This window comes from Oryza sativa, chromosome 11, assembly GCF_034140825.1.
Source record: "Oryza sativa Japonica Group chromosome 11, ASM3414082v1".
NCBI classification, from domain to species: Eukaryota; Viridiplantae; Streptophyta; class Magnoliopsida; order Poales; family Poaceae; genus Oryza; species Oryza sativa.
This window is the reverse complement of record NC_089045.1, coordinates 21,575,403-21,590,814: the sequence shown is the minus strand read 5'-3', so window position 1 is coordinate 21,590,814 and position 15,412 is coordinate 21,575,403. Positions and strand designations below refer to the sequence as shown.

The 15,412-nt window shown below is 54.3% G+C and overlaps 3 protein-coding genes across 4 annotated transcripts; all 3 read right to left on the bottom strand.

Annotated features, from left to right (window-relative positions):
* Nucleotides 1–839: 839 nt before the first annotated feature.
* On the bottom strand, nt 840–2,706 carry LOC136354248 (F-box protein At4g22280-like). Its single transcript, XM_066305940.1, has one exon. It carries the CDS (start codon nt 2,704–2,706, stop codon nt 904–906), a length of 1,803 nt encoding a protein of 600 aa, XP_066162037.1. The 3' UTR covers nt 840–903.
* Nucleotides 2,707–5,543: 2,837 nt separating this feature from the next.
* LOC9272260 (uncharacterized) lies at nt 5,544–8,246 on the bottom strand. 2 transcript variants are annotated; one of them, XM_026021194.2, is made up of 2 exons: nt 7,909–8,246; nt 5,544–7,780 (listed from the first exon to the last, which is right to left on the bottom strand). In XM_026021194.2, exon 2 carries the CDS (start codon nt 7,600–7,602, stop codon nt 5,641–5,643), a length of 1,962 nt encoding a protein of 653 aa, XP_025876979.1. In that variant the 5' UTR covers nt 7,603–7,780; nt 7,909–8,246; the 3' UTR covers nt 5,544–5,640. The 2 variants fall into 2 exon arrangements, with proteins under 2 accessions (XP_025876979.1, XP_066161266.1); XM_066305169.1 differs by having other exon boundaries at nt 5,544–7,775; nt 7,909–8,207.
* A 3,580-nt stretch (nt 8,247–11,826) lies between these two features.
* Nucleotides 11,827–13,885, bottom strand: LOC107275608 (uncharacterized). The gene is given in 2 exon segments (XM_015760788.3): nt 11,827–12,464; nt 12,467–13,885. Coding segments are annotated over 2 exon segments (1,866 nt in total). The 5' UTR covers nt 13,851–13,885; the 3' UTR covers nt 11,827–11,982.
* Between the last annotated feature and the right edge of the window lie 1,527 nt (nt 13,886–15,412).

The following is a 15,412-nucleotide window of genomic DNA, read 5'->3' as shown; positions in this document are numbered from 1 at the left end:
CCAGCACTCTGTTTTACGTGTAAAGGGGAAGTGTTTCCAACATCTAAAAAGAACACAGCCTATTAATGAATTTTAGGTGTTGGGAACTACTCCATCGCGCAAAAGAACGACTTGTTAGCGCATGATTAATCAAGTAATAGTTATTTTTCAAAGAAAATAGATTAATATGATTCTTTAAAATAACTCTCATATATATATATATATTTATTTAAAAATGAATGTTTAGTACTCCCTCCGTCCTATAATATAAGGGATTTCGAGTTTTTTGCTTATATTGTTTGACCTCTCGTCTTATTGAAAAAATTTGTGCAAATATAAAAAAAAGAAAAGTTGTGCTTAAAATACTTTGGATAATAAAGTAAGTCAAAAAAATAAATAATAATTCCAAAATTTTTTGAATAAGACGAGTAGTCAAACAGTGCAAACAAAAACTCAAAATCCCTTATATTATGAGATGGAGGGTAGTTTGGAAAGCAGTACACGGAAAAAGAGAGGTTGAGTTGGAAACTTCAAAAAAGAACTCAGCCATTTAGATCAGTCAAAATACAATCTAGATATGTTTGATAAGAGCAAGGGTAATAATATAGCCAGCTGCTGGTTGTATAGATCTTTATACCTATCTCTCAGCTCACTTATATACTAGTTAGCTCTTCACTATAAACATATGGTCCACCTATCTATCTCGTAAATTTTCTTGGTGATTGTGCCTAAGCCGGCTGTAAACTTACGGCTTGCTTCTCATCTCTCTCCTCTTCTCTCTCATCCACCTCAGTATTCAGCCTTCTTAGAGCTCAATATTATTCTTGCTCTAATTTTTCGCACAATCTAATACTGGTACTGGTACTCCACTAAAAAAATGATTACTTAAGATTATTTTCATGCACGATTGCGCATGCAAGCATATCATCCGAAGTTGATAACTGCCGCCTTGTTCATCACCCAGCCCTTGATCTCTCGCACCAGCTCGTCCTGGATCCACAAGGGCCCCATGGCGAGCTCGCACCTCAGCTCACGGATCACCGCCGCGCTCCGGAGCAGGTACATGGCCAGCGCCCTCTGCACCGTGCCGCCCTGGTAGTGCACCAGGTTGATCTCCCTCACCCGCCTCCTCAGGCAGGCCGGCGCCACCATGGCGGCGCCGCTCGTCGGCGCGGCGAGGACGCTGTGCCGGTTGTATCTGAGGAGGTGCTTGTCATGGAGCTCCTCCTCCTTGTGGTAACAGTATGCGCGGTAGCCGTCGTCGTCGTCGCCGTCGTCGAGAGGCTCTGGGTGGAAGACGAGCGACAACGCCTCCAGGTTTGGCGCGAGGTCGAGGAGCCTGATCAGTGCGGCGAAGATGGTGCCGTCGTCGTCGTCGTCGTCGGGGAGGCATCCTCCTAACTCGAGGCGGCGGAGGGTCGACAGGTCCGGGAGAGTCGCGAACGCGGCGGCGTCGTGGAGGCCGGAGCCGAGGCGAGCGGACGCGAGGTGGAGGTGCTCGACGCCGGCGAAGCGGCGGAGGAACGCGCCGAGCATGGCGAGCTCCGACCTCGACGTCACCTCGTCGCCGCAGATGTCGATCTTGCAGTAGGCGACCGTGACCGTCTCCAGAGAGACGCCGTGCCCGTGCTTCGTGGTGGTGACGAGGAAGAAGTCGTCCGGCACTTCGCCACGGTACTCGAAGGCCTGGAGCTCCGACGGTGGCGACGCGTCGTCGTCGCCGAGGACGACGGTGTCCAGGCCGTGGCAGCACCGGAGAGCCAGCCTGCGTAGGCGCCGGAGCCCCGCCACGGAGAGCGCGTGGGCCTTTGCGTAGCAGGCCTCGAGCGTCAGGTCGGCGAGGCGCGGGCAGCCGGAGATGAGGCGCTGCATGCTCCTCTCGTGGTCGGACTCGGTGACGTCGGCCAGGAGCAGCGTCTCGAGGGACGGCAGCGCGATGGCCGCCGCCGGCAGAGCGAGCCGGACGGAGCCGAGCGACAGCGAACGCAGCGCCGCGCAGGCGAAGAGCCCCCTCGGCACGCTGTACTCCTGCGGCTCGAACCGCCGCCTGTACACGGCCATGGGATCCTTCTTGCCGTCGTCGGAGAGGACGTCGTCGTCGTCCTCGTCGTCGGCGTGATCCTCCTCTCCGCTGCTAGGGCTCTCGAAGAGAATGTCCTCGGGCGGCATCGTCCTCCACCGTCTCGGCCTCGCATCTTCGTCGATCGCGGCGGCGGAGCGGCGGCGGAGGGAGTAGTCGCGGTGGCAGAGCGAGGGGCGGCCGAGGCGGAGGTCGAGCTCGACGCCGTCGGGGGCGGGCTGGTTGACGGCGTAGGCGATCCACTGGTCCACCGCGGGGGAGACCCTGTGGGCGTAGCCGGCCATGGAGACGCGGAGCGCGCGGAGGGGGACGGCGGCGGCGCGGCGGTGGCGGGCGAGGAGGGCGGCGCTGACGGCGCTGGCGAACGGCGGCGGCGGCGGGTTGGGGTTCGGCGGCGGGCCCCACCCGGGGCTGTACCCGGCGAACTCGTCGTGGTCGACGACGGGGGCGTCGGGCTCCACGAGGGAGACGGTGTGGACGGCGGCGAACGTGTGGCGCCACCGCGACGAGAGCACCGCCGCGCGCGCCGCCTCCTTCGCCGGGAGGAACGACAGGATGTGGCCGATCACGCCGTCGCTCAGCGAGCTTAGCCGGTCGCCGTCGCCGCCGCAGCCGCAGCCGCAGCCGGCGGCGGAGGTGATGGCCATCTGGGGTTGGTCGCGAGATCTTCGTTACCTTAATTAATTTCTCGATACGAGTTGGGAACTTCTAGGATTTACGGTGACCTTTCTCACCAATATACGAGTGCCCTTGTTTTACGAAAATTGAAGTACACCTCTTTGTAGTTTGTACTCGAATTTCTAAAACAAATTGGACAACCTACGAAAATTATGTTTATTTCTCACGGTCTCTAGCTTAGGGTACAAATTTAACATCTACCTTCTGTATCCTTATATATTTCCTTAATTGTTACGGCCTCTACGAGTATCTTGATATTCAAATACAAAAGGTTTTTTCACATAAAACCCTAATGGTATAATTTTCATATGGACAAACATGTATATTTCTAGTGAGTGTGTAGATTTTAGGCGCCTAAAGTTTCAAAAAATTTAGTAAGTTTTTTCAACCCTCCGATGACAATCCAATGTATATGGTTCGAGGGCAGCTACTGTATAGGATTTCATTGCAAAGTGGTAGTCACGGGATAACTAAATCCCCCGACAGATTTAATATGTATCTTTTTCTGACTGAGGCCCACGCTGTCCACGCGATTCCACCCCAAGCAGAACCCGGCTTGGTATTGCGCTTCGCCAGCGGCGCCGCGCCGCCGCAACTACTTCGAGCAGGAGTGCTCCTTCCTCCGGCTGGCCAGAACCTTACTCCGCACGCGATACCTCGCCGGCGACGCCTGCAACTACTCCGAGCAGGACTTCCCCCATCCAGAGCAGGAGAGGACTTTGGTTGTGATAGCAATAGGAGACAAGGATCAAGGCTAGGGAAGGGAGAAGAGGAGAGAAGACGTGTGGTGCTTGATACTTGATACCTTGCAGCCAGCCATGCTACCTGATACCTTACAGGTGCCCGGTACCAGGTCTGATACTTATGGGTACCAGCCATGATACCACAGGTACTAAGCATGGTACCTACTGGTACCATGTCTGATACCTGGGTATCAGCCATGATACCTACAAGTACCAAAGTATGATGATACCACTAAAATGTCACCGTAATAAAGAACTAAAAATCATGTGTTTATCAAGAGAGAGTTGAATAAAAACTAATAAAGGAAATATATTCCAGGAAAAAAGCCAACATAGCTGTAGAAACACCTATAGAACATGCAGAACCCAAAATCAAATGTAGAACTAGATAACGTAGGAGCTTGGAGGTCGCGAGCCTAGATCTGGGTGTACGGATCCACACCACAAGAGGTCTCTTGTCCTTGATGACAGTGACCTCGTCGACAATGGCCACCTCCTGAAATGTGATGGGCAGCTCCGCCTCCATCATGTGCTAATTGGGCACCTACCTCACTAACAGCTTCACGATCTCCTCCTCTACTCCGCCCACACCTCCACCAGCAGCAATGGCGGTGGCGGTGATGTCAGCTTCCTCCACGCCCGATGCGCCATCCCACAAGACCTCGTCGCCTCCGTGCTCCATGAGGGTGGTAGAGAGAGAGAGAGAGAGAGAGAGAGGAGGGAAGGGGAAGAGATGAGAGGATAAGGTTGAATAGAAAGTGTGGGGAGTGAGAGATATTTACTGGTAGTACTTATCCCGTGTCTACGGAATACTGATGTTGAGTAGTTTTTCTGATACGGTTCTCATCACTAGATAATTCATACTATATTACTTATCACTCTTGAATGATTGCACAATAAACTATTCTCACTTACAAAAACCAACAAAATTACATGAAATAGACTTTTGAGTCATAAAAATATATAAAAATCTCTAGAAAAATATTCAAACTTATATAAAAAGACAATAAAATCAGATATATATATAACAACAAAATTGCAGTAACAACAATGAACTGAATTGCAAATTGCATAGCACTGCAGTTTCAGGCTTAGCAATATGTAGTTTTAGGTTCCCCTAGAACCTAACAAATCACATTCTAAACAAATTAAAATATAGAAATTACCAAGGTAACGGAAGGAGTTACCATGGCACTAGGTTTTGAATCGTGCATATGTCTCTGAGTTACTTTGAAAGGACGTGCCATGTGCTTCAAACTCAATAATACATTCATCATAAAATATAAATATATATTTACATTTTTTCTATATTTTTCGATTATTTTTCTCCCAAAATTTGAACATATGTAATTATAATGCAATCGTAATTTAATTACATTGTAACTTGTACTATGTAACTTTCATATAACTTTGAACCTTTAGATTTGTTTTAAGATTCGTGTAAAGAAGGAAAAAAAGTCAAGGCATACACACATGTGAGAGGATTTGTTCCCACAACCTCCATTTCACGGAAACTACTATGTTATAGAGGGATTTTTCAAAGTTACGTAGAAGTTATACTATAAATGTATATGTGGTCCCTATATATATACCTTTTTTTAAAAAAAAATAAGGTTGAGGTGAGAAATAAGTATGATTGGTTGAGATGAGAAACTATCTAAACAAATTAATCGAGTGATGTTTGTGACTCGTTGGGATGAGTAAGTAGATGCATAAGTTGTTTTAAAAAATCAAATAAATTTATTTTGCTAGCTTTTAGTAATTAGTACTCAATAATCATATGTTAATCATGTTTCTAGTTTTACGTGCGGCTAATCATTAGTTTCAAAACACACTTTAGTAGCTATATTTTGAGATAGAGGCAGTAAATAACAATGCTCACCAATTCTTTAACATGAACTAAAATGTAGTTAATTACACACAAGCGTAATGTTATGAAAGCTCTCTTCATAACAAATTTGGCTATATATGTCATTTTGATTATTTGGTATATCCAAAATCTATATTTTGTACTACACCAATTTAAAACGACATTCTTTTATCACTGAAGATAACAAGCTAGAAAAAAAAAACCCGCATTTTATTTGCAACACACAACTTATCAAGACCTTGATTAATTTCAGTCACTTGCAAGTTTGCAATAATCCATCTCTCCTAATTTCATCGCCGCTCAAGCGGTAACACTCTAAAGCATCGCATGCCACTCTCAACGATCCATCTCTCAACCCTACGATTGATGTGATCGCGCATCCTCTCGTTCCCTCCATCGACGCGCATCTCCTCGAGGCAAATGGCGTTCTCCGCGAAGAACTTGATCAGCGAGACGCCAAGCCAGCTGCGCTCGTCGTTCCGGAACTGGATCCCAACCCTTGTCAACGAGCTTCGCAAGCAGGCGAAGGATCGGCCGCTCAATCCATGGATGTCACCGCCGGCATCGTCCAGGCTTTGGTTCATGCAGGAGATCTTTGTCGGCGGCGGCGGCGGCGGCGGCTTCGGCCAGCCTCGCCGGCGGGCGAGGCGGTGGACCGACTCGTCGAGGTCCGCCTGCCAGCGCCTCCGCAGGACGTCGCGGCAGTAGCCGCCGTTCTTGGTGGAATCCGGCGGCACCGTGCTGAGGCGGAGCACGAGGTCGCGGAGGTTGGGGCAGCAGCGGAGCAGGTTGGCGATGGCCACCGTGGACGTCTCGCTCGCCGGGTCGTGCAGCGCGGCGACGTCGAGGCGCTCGACGCCATGGAGCGGCGGGAGGAGGATGCCTTTGCCGTTGCCGGTGACGGCGATCGCCTTGAGGTAGGTCACCTTCAGCTTGAGGGACTTGACGCCGCGGAAGTTGTGGAGGAAGCGCCAGAAGCGCGCGCGGAGCACGGCGGTGGTGTCGCGGTAGTGGTGAGGCCCGTCGTCGTGGAGGAAGTGCAGGTCCGCGCGTTCCATGTCCGCCGCCGGCGAGATGAGCGAGAACCGCCGGGGCAGCCCCGTGTACTTGAACGATCGGAGCCTCGGCGCGTCGATCTCCATGGCGCCCTCGCAGTCGCTGGCGTCGTCGTCGCCGTTGTGGTGGCTCCCGTGGCCCCTGCACTTGGCCAGCACGAGCGCGGTGGCCGCGGGGAAGCGGAGGCGGGCGCAGCAGCCGTCTTCTTTCGTCCCGGCGAGGAAGACGGACTCGAGGTGCACGGTGGCGAGCGCCGGCGCGGAGTCGACGACGCCCTGCAGGTCCTCGACCTGCACGACGCACAGCCGCAGCCGCAGCGTCGTCAGCCGCGGGAGCGCCGCGCCGGCGGGGAGGGAGACGCCGCCGCACCCGGTGAGGTCGAGCACGCGGAGCGTCTCCGTCGACGGCTGGGTGCCGCCGCTGCCGCCGAGGGAGAGGTGGAACTCCCCTTCTTCCATCTCCGTGACCTCCCTGTCGGACGACGGCCCGTCGGCGGACCTGACGGCGGCGACGCGGAGCTCCTCGACGCGGCGCGCCGCCGGGTGGGACACGACGCCGGCGACCACGTCGTGCCTCCTCCCCCAGTCCTCCGCGTCGCGGTGCAGGAACGCGTCGGCCGTCAGCTGCACGGGGAGGCGCTCCGTCTCCACGTGCATGGTGAGCCTCCTGACGTGGCCGCCGGCGGCGGCGGCGAGCGCGGCGTGGGCGGAGCGGACGAACGCGTCGCGGAGGGAGAAGAAGTCGTCGCGGCGGCGGACGAGGACGGCGAGGTTGACGGCGCCGGTGGAGCGCCAGAGCGAGCGCCAGCGGGAGGAGAGGAGGCCGGTGGACGCGGCCTCCCTCGCCGGCGCGAAGTGGAGGATGCGCTGGATGAGGTCGTCGGGGAGATCGGAGATGCGGTTCGCCCCTGCACGCACCGACTGTCCGCGATGGTGGCGAGGGGACCCGGCCGGTTCGAGCTCGTCGGCGCCTCGGCGGTGTTCGCGATGATGCCCGTGGCGTCCATGAAGCGGTCGCCGAGGCGCACGAACCACGTGTAGTTGGGGCTCTTCTTGTCCACCATCGGGCACGGCACGGCATGGACGCTGGCGGCAGAGGCGCGGCAGGCCAGGCACGTCCACATCCCCGTCCACCTCGTCGAACTCCACGGTGACGCGCTCGTGGAGCACGGGGAGGTGCAGCATGAGCGCGAGCATGGTGCTGGCCGCTGGTGGACGACATGAACACGTAGGACAGCACGCCGAGGTCGCACGCCACGTCGACTATGGGCGCGGTGAACATGTCGAGCACGAGTGCAGCGACGGCGTCCCTGACGTGTGGCGCGTGCAGCTAGCTGGATGTACCGCGCGATGAACTCCTCCACGCTGAGCTGATCTTAAGATACATGATTCCAAACTAGTAAACTAAACTCATGATCTGATCGATCAGTAAACAGGCTGCTGCTAAAGCGATATACGAGTAGCTAGAAAAGAATTAATGAAGTGAATGGAAAGATGATTGACCTGTGGCTTGAGGGAGAGAAGAGGCGTGCCGTGGGCCGTGGCCATCCTTAAGCAGTAGGTCGCCGGCGAAAGCTTTGCGGCGGTGGTAGTAGTTTTGTCGACACGGAACGCGAGCTTGCCGGCGGAGTCGTAGACGGAGAAGCCATCGGTGCCCTGGAAGCCTATGCTGGACCTCTTCCACACCGTGTACACCACCGGCTGATCTGTAGCGGCGGCCGCCTGACGACGTGCACGGCTGCTCCCGCCGCCATGTATTGATCTGTATCCTCCTCACGCTGCTAATTGATGAGGCTAACTTTGAGAGTGAGGGAGCGTTAGCTAGATTATTATTAGCTTAGGTAGGGGAAACAAAGCAAAGATTTGGTTGGGCCAATTAGTAAGCAAAATGATGAAGGTATGGACAAATAGTGCAGGGCACGTAGGAATTAGGATTAGGATTGGGATTGGCTTAATTAGCGTGAGGGAGCTGGCATGCATTCATCTTCTACTATTCTACTCTACTTATCCACTGCGTGCTTGCCCGCCGCCGCCGCTGCTCCGCGCGCGCTGCCCCTTGCCTGCTTCGCCCGCCGCCCCGCCCGCCTGCAGTCTCGCTGAAGTAGAGAAGAGATCAGGGAGACGAAAGGAAAGAGAAGAAGAAAAGAGAGAGAAGAGAAGAGAAGGGAGGACAATGACATGTAGGGCCTACTGTATGCCACATCAGCGAAACCGGGAAAAATTAGGTCAATACTGCCTCGGGACCTTTTGTGCACGGTTTATGATAGTTGAGGGGTAGAGATTTTCGGTATTGTGGATTAAGGACCTCAGACAAACTCGACGTAAAGTTGAGGGACGTCAGGTGACCTTATTCCAAACAAATTTGATTTCCAGGGGTTTTAAGACGACGTAGCTAGTTCAAGTTCTTTAATTTGGTCGTAAAAGAAAAGTACATTAATTTGCAGTTTTTTTCCAAGTCACCGTACGAGAGTTGTAAGAGGAAATGTAATTCAAAGGCAATCATTTATTGGACTAGATAGACACCCATGCTACAGGAAATACAATTCAAAGGCAATCATTTATTATTATCTAGCCCTTGATAGACACTCATGCTACATAAAAGGATACTATTGTTGGGCTACATCAAAAGGATACTATTTATTGTTGAGAGTGGTGGTGGTGGAAGTATAACATAGATCCAAGAGGAGAAGTCAGGCCGATGTGTCCCTTTGGTAGTGGCCTAGGTAGAGGAGGCAGAATTGACACAACGTACGTAGATGCTCAGGGTAGGGAGGGTCCTAGTGACGTCTACTTGGAGGAGTCGGGAAGGAGTGGAAAGGGATGCGATGACCGACAAGGTAGATACCTGCAAGAATTGCAGAATCAATGTCTAGGTGGCTAAGGAGACGGTGGAGGAAGTTGAGGACATCGGCAATGTAAATCCAAGACAGTTGGCAACCCCCACGAGGGGAAAATGGAAAGTTACTGGCGATGATTCCTCATCAGACGATTCCTCAACAAGTAAGATGAAGTGTTTGGGGACAACTCAGTAGCTAAAATTTTGTAACAAGACCTAAACACAAAGCAAACCTTTTTCCATATATATCCAAACCATCCATGAGCGGAATCCAATTTGAGAGTGAAATTTTGCAGCCAAAACCAAACCAAACCAAATCTTTCTCCATCTATATCCAAACCGCTTAAATCCATTAGGTGCTTCAACCCACTCAAAGTGTTACCACATTGAAATCTTGTCTATTAAATCCATTTGTCGATGTGTTAATGTTGTGTTGTGTGTAAGGAGATAGTGACATCTAGAGTCTAGAGGTGGTTTCAGAGGAGAAAGATAAAGTAGGTGGTGACGTGGTTTCGGAGGAGAAAGAGAAGGGTATGCTGAAGTTTACAAAGCAATACAAATCTCTATCTCTATCTCTACTATTATAAAAATTGAAGATGTTTTTGCCGGTGGCTTGGTAAGTCGTCGTGTCCAAATCCGTCTCGCACATTATCACTGTCAATTTAACTATTTATGTGTCCCACATGTATGAGCTTTAAACGTTGGATTTTCCCTAAGAAAATTTGCTTGTTCGGATCAGTGACTTCAGCCGATTGTATTTCGTGCTGTGCATTGTCACGAACCAACTGCCACCGCGAAGTTGTCATCTTGCCGATACGATCTGTTCAGCAACACGGTTTGGGACCTGTTGTCACGCACCTATATCAACACCAACCAGCAGCAGTCAGTTGTGTTGCCGTGTGCCGAGGCCGGCCAGCAGCACGACATACCATTGTCGATTTTTCTCTACACGCATACACTGTATCGAGAAGAATTCCTACCGTGTTCATCAGAAACTCAATCCAATACGGTCTGCCGGGTATACGTGTTCCAGAAAGATTAAAAAAAAGATCAGGATATCAAAGCCGAGATCTATTACTACCCACATATCGAAAATCCACACGTGCAACAAGACGATCAGCAACAGTAGCCGATCGATCACGGTTGCCAAGAGAAATACAAAAACCTAATCAGAGAAATATTCAATCAAGCTACTGCACACATATCTCTCTATCTCTATCTCTTTCTCTACTATTATAAAAAATAAAGATGTTTTTGCTGGTATTTTAGTACGGCATCTGCGTATGAGTCGGTTTTAAGTCCATTCGCTTTTGAAAATACAAATCTGTATTTGAGCCAGTTTCTAAGTTCGTTCGCTTTTAGAAATACAGAAGAAATTGTATAAGAAATCTCTTTAAAAACTCACATACTAACTTGAGACGATCGGACACCTAATTGCAGCTTACGATTTTCTAACAAAATATATATCCAAGCGAATTTAACACAGTGAATTTCATCTTAACTCGACATAATAATAATAAGATTAAAATAGTTTTCACCTGTTTAACATTACTTGCCCCGTTTAAAATTTCATCTTAAAGCACGGACATTTTTTCTAGATAAAATCAGAAAAGGTCACACCATTTAACATTACTTGCCCCTTTTTTCTATTCGATACTTTTTACCTTTTGCAGTAATTAGACTTCATAATCGGCGTTAACATATTGTATTATTATTATTATAGCATTATGGACGTGTTGCCCGCAGCAAATCAAATGAAGAAGTTTATCATATAACACTTGTTTGACCCAAAAACAGTAGAGGAGACCACTATGGCTGTACGGCATATTAATTTTCGGGAAATTTATTAACGTACAGAATCAAAAGGTTATAATAAGTCAAATCCATAATCAAAGAAATAGTGATTTGCATCTCTAAGCCTCATAAAACAAATCCAGTATTGAGACCAAACTTTATAGGGCCTGTCTATAGATCATTTGACAGAAAACCCCCTCACAGATCTTAGAAATTTTAGACCATTCGATTGCTTTAAGATTCGTGTAGACAACCAAACCCTAAAAATCCTCTCTCCTCTCCCGATTCCTCACGCCGCCGCTCCTTAGCGCTTCCCCCGCCTCCGCCGCCACCGCTGCCCCAGCGCGCCGCCGCCCGGCCTCGCCGGCTGGCCGAAAGGTGTCAACGGCGCCGATGAGGCCCCCCTCCCCCTCCTCTCCTTTGCCTCAAGCCGACGGCGGCAAGCTGTCCGTCGTCTTCCCTGTCGCCGGCGGCAGGGCGCCACCACCGGCCGCCTTCAACTACCACTCTTTCCGCTTTGCCCCCGCCGTCTACACCGGCCCGCTGCCGTCCTCCAGCCCCGTTACACTGGCCCGCTGCCGTCCTCCAGCCCTGCGGCTTCGGCGGCGCCGCCGCCGCCTTGCCGCCCGATCCGCCGCCCACCGCCGGGCTGCCGCCTCCCACGGCCATCCCTCTAAAGTCGGCAAACTCCCCCATCTTCCCCCTCCCCCTCCCCACCCCACCCCACCCCACCCCACCCCGGACCCTAAATAAGAATAGTCAACTAAATAAGAATTGTGGCAGCAAATAGACAAACCCATATATTTTCTAAACAATGGATTAAAATTTCGGCCTACATCGACAAGGACGAAAACAGCCAAAGACAAACCCTCTTTCGAACAAAAGAAAGAAATCAAACTGGACAAGATCAAATTAATCGATGCATGGTTGCGCAAAGCGGCATCATATCAACCGATGTTGACAATGGCCGCCTTGTTCATCACCCAGCCCTCGAGCTCCCGTGCCAGCTCGTCCTGGATCCACAAGGGCCCCATGGCGAGCTCGCACCCGAGCTCACCGATCGCCGCCGCGCTCCGGAGCAGGTACATGGCCAGCGTCCTCTGCGCCGCGCCGCCCTGGTAGTGCACCAGGTTGATCTCCCTCACCCGCCTCCTCAGGCAGGCCGGCGCCATGGCGCCGCCGCCGCTCGTCGGCGCGGCTAGGACGCTGTGCCGGTTGTAGCTGAGGAGGTGCTTGTCGTAGAGCTCCTCCTCTTTGTAGTACGTGATATGCAGCATGGCGTCGTCGCCGCCGTCGAGAGGCTCCGGGTGGAAGACGAGCGACAGCGTCTCCAGGTTCGGGGCGCGCTCGAGGATCATGGTCAGCGCGGCGTAGATGGCGTCGTCGTCGTCGTTGGGGAGGTATCCTCTTAGCTCGAGGTGGGAGAGGGCTGAAAGGTCGGGAGCGTCGCGAACGCGGCGGCGTCGTCGAGGCCGGAGCCGAGGCGGGCGGACTCGAGGTGGAGGTGCTTCGCGCCGGCGAACAGGCGGAGGAACGCGCTGAGCTTGGCGAGCTCCGACGACGACGTGACCTCCTCGCCGCAGATGTCTATCTTGCAGTAGGCGACGGTCGTCAGCGAAGCGCCGCCGTGGATGGTGAGGAAGGTGTCGTCCGGCACGGAGCCCCTGTACTCGAACGCTTGGAGGCGCGGCGGCCCCGGCGAGGCGTCGACGGCGACGGTGCGCAGGGCGTGGCAGCAGCGGAGGGCCAGCCTGCGGAGGCCGGCGACGGTGGTGAGCGCGGTCACCGTGGCGCAGGCCTCGAGCGTCAGGTCGGCGAGGCGCGGGCAGCCGGAGATGAGGCGCTGCACGTCGCTCCCGGCGTCGGAGACGCGGGCGAGGAGCAGCGTCTCGAGGGACGGCAGGGCGATGGCCGCCGGCGGCGCGAGCAGGCAGTGGCCGAGCGACAGCGAGCGCAGCGCCGCGCAGGAGAAGAGCCCGCTCGGGACGGCGTGCACCGCCGGGGTGTAGTCGTATCCCCTCGTGGACTTCTCGTCGGAGGAGATGACGTCTTCGTCGTCGTCGTCGTCGTCATCCTCATCACAGCCCTGCGGACTACAGCTCCGACGCGGCGGCGGCGGCGACAGCAACGGCGAGCGCGGGATATACATATACGGTGGACTCAGACCCAGATTGGCATCTTCGATGGACGCATATCGCACGGGGGACCTCGACCTCGACCGCCACCGCCGCCGCCGTTTGCGGCTCGCATCTTCGTCGTCGTCGTCATCGTCGGTGTCCTGGTCTGCGTGATCCGCGCTCGCGCCGCGGCGGCGGCGGAGAGAGTAGGCCTTGTCGCAGAGCGGCTCGCGGTGGAGGCGGAGGTCGAGGTCGAGGCCAACGGCGGGGTCGGCCTGGTTGACGGCGTACGCGATCCACTGATCCACCAGGGAGGCGTCACTTCTGCAGTACCCGACGGTGGAGACGTGGAGGGCGCGCAGGGGCGGGACGGCGGCGCGGCGGTGGCGGGCGAGGAGGGCGGCGCTGACGACGTTGGTGAAGGGCGGCGGCTGGTTGGGGTCGGGCGGCGGGCCCCACCCGGGGCTGTACCTGGCGAGCTCGTAGTGGTCGACGACGGGGGGGTCGGGCTCCACGAGGGAGACGGTGTGGACGGCGGCGAACGTGTGGCGCCACCGCGACGAGAGCACCGCCGCGCGCGCCGCCTCCTTCGCCGGGAGGAACGACAGGATGTGGCCGATCACGCCGTCGCTCAGCGCGCTCAGCCGGTCGCCGCCGCCGCCGGAGGTGGGCATCGTCTGGGGTTGGTCCAGATCCATCTTGACGCGGACGGTTTCGTTTGATGGCGAGATATTTCAGGATTTTTCGGGGGATGAACCGAGACGGTTTGTTGTTAGGTCAAAGAAAAAAAAGAAAAAGAGGGACATATACTCGGATTCGGAGTGTGCTCCACGATTTAAAAAAGAAAGACCAACACCAGGTGAAATCGCAGTAACAGAATCCGAGACACGAACACGATGAACGCCACCGTTGCATCACCGTCGGAGCCAGCCGCCACCGTCACCGTCGCATCGCTGGACGAGCTCCGCGAGGTGGCCGAGCATGATCCCCGCGCGTCGGAGGAGGACGGGGGCCTGCGCGTGGCGGTCACCGGCGTCCCCGTCAGCCAGGCGGAGGAGCTGCACGCGCTCGTCCGCGACCATGTCGAGGCGAAGCTCTGGAGCGTCGTCGGCGAGGTCGACGCCATGGCGGCGCTCAGGTCCGCTGCCGACGGCGCCGCCCGCCTCGTGGAGCTGAGCCGCGCGCTGGACGCCGTCGTGAGGGACACGGAGGACGGCGTCCCGGTGCCGGCCACGGGGCCCCGCATCACGCTGCTGACGGAGCTGGCCCGCGACGTGTCCACCCAACGGCCGCCGCCGTTCCTCCCGCGCAAGTACGTCGTTGCTGTCGTCGAGGCGGTGGACATAGGGAGGCAGGCGGAGGCGCTGAGCTACTATCGGTACTCCGGCGACAGATGGACGTCGCCGGAGTCGCTGGAGTACTCGATGGCCTACTTCCGGCGGACGGCGGAGAAGACGAGGGCACGGATCGCTGCCCTGTTGGGGATGACTATCCCGTTCGAGGATCCTCCCATTGTTATCCACATCCTCGAGGTCTCAAGTTGGGAAGCCAGATATTACTCCAATTCATCGTAACGTAATGTGTAACCCAATTTTTGTTTAATTGGATCCATGTTATTGCAAATATGCTGATTCAGATAAATGTTACTACAATTCATCTATTTGTACACTTGTCATCCGAATATCTACAAATCATATTATCATCGTTATATTTTTCGTCATCATATAGACCAAAATACCTATAAACGTAGGACCCACGTGTCAGTTCTATTTTTTTTTCCAATTACGGCTGCTGGTAAGGAAGACGTTCAATTGAGATCTGCATGTGCACGTTGGCGATAGAGGAGAATGAGTGAGGGAGGCTGATGACGTGGCTTCGCGCGATAGTGGATTGACGCCGATGGGAGGAGGTCAATGGCAACAATTGCTCCCTCAGCAGCGTGACGCGGGGCACCGTGGCCGGCGCCGGGGCTCCGTCCTCCGTGTCCGGCCGCGACGGCGTCCAGCGCGCGGCTCAGCCCCACGAGGCGGGCGGCGCCGTCGGCCGCGGACCTGAGCGCCGCCATGGCGGCGTCGGCCTCGTCGCCGACGCCGACGCTCCAGAGCTTCGCCTCGACGTGGTCGCGGACGAGCGCGTGCAGCTCCTCCGCCTGGCTGACGGGGACGCCGGTGACCGCCACGCGCAGCCCCCCGTCCTCCGACGCGCGGGGATCATCCTCGGCCACCTCGCGGAGCTCGTCTAGCGATGCGACGGTGACGGC

What these genes read in the sequence shown, in the direction of transcription:
- LOC136354248 (XM_066305940.1), bottom strand. Translation starts at nt 2,706, where the DNA reads ATGGCCATCACCTCCGCCGCCGGCTGCGGCTGCGGCTGCGGCGGCGAC.
- LOC9272260 (XM_026021194.2), bottom strand. Translation starts at nt 7,602, where the DNA reads ATGCTCGCGCTCATGCTGCACCTCCCCGTGCTCCACGAGCGCGTCACC.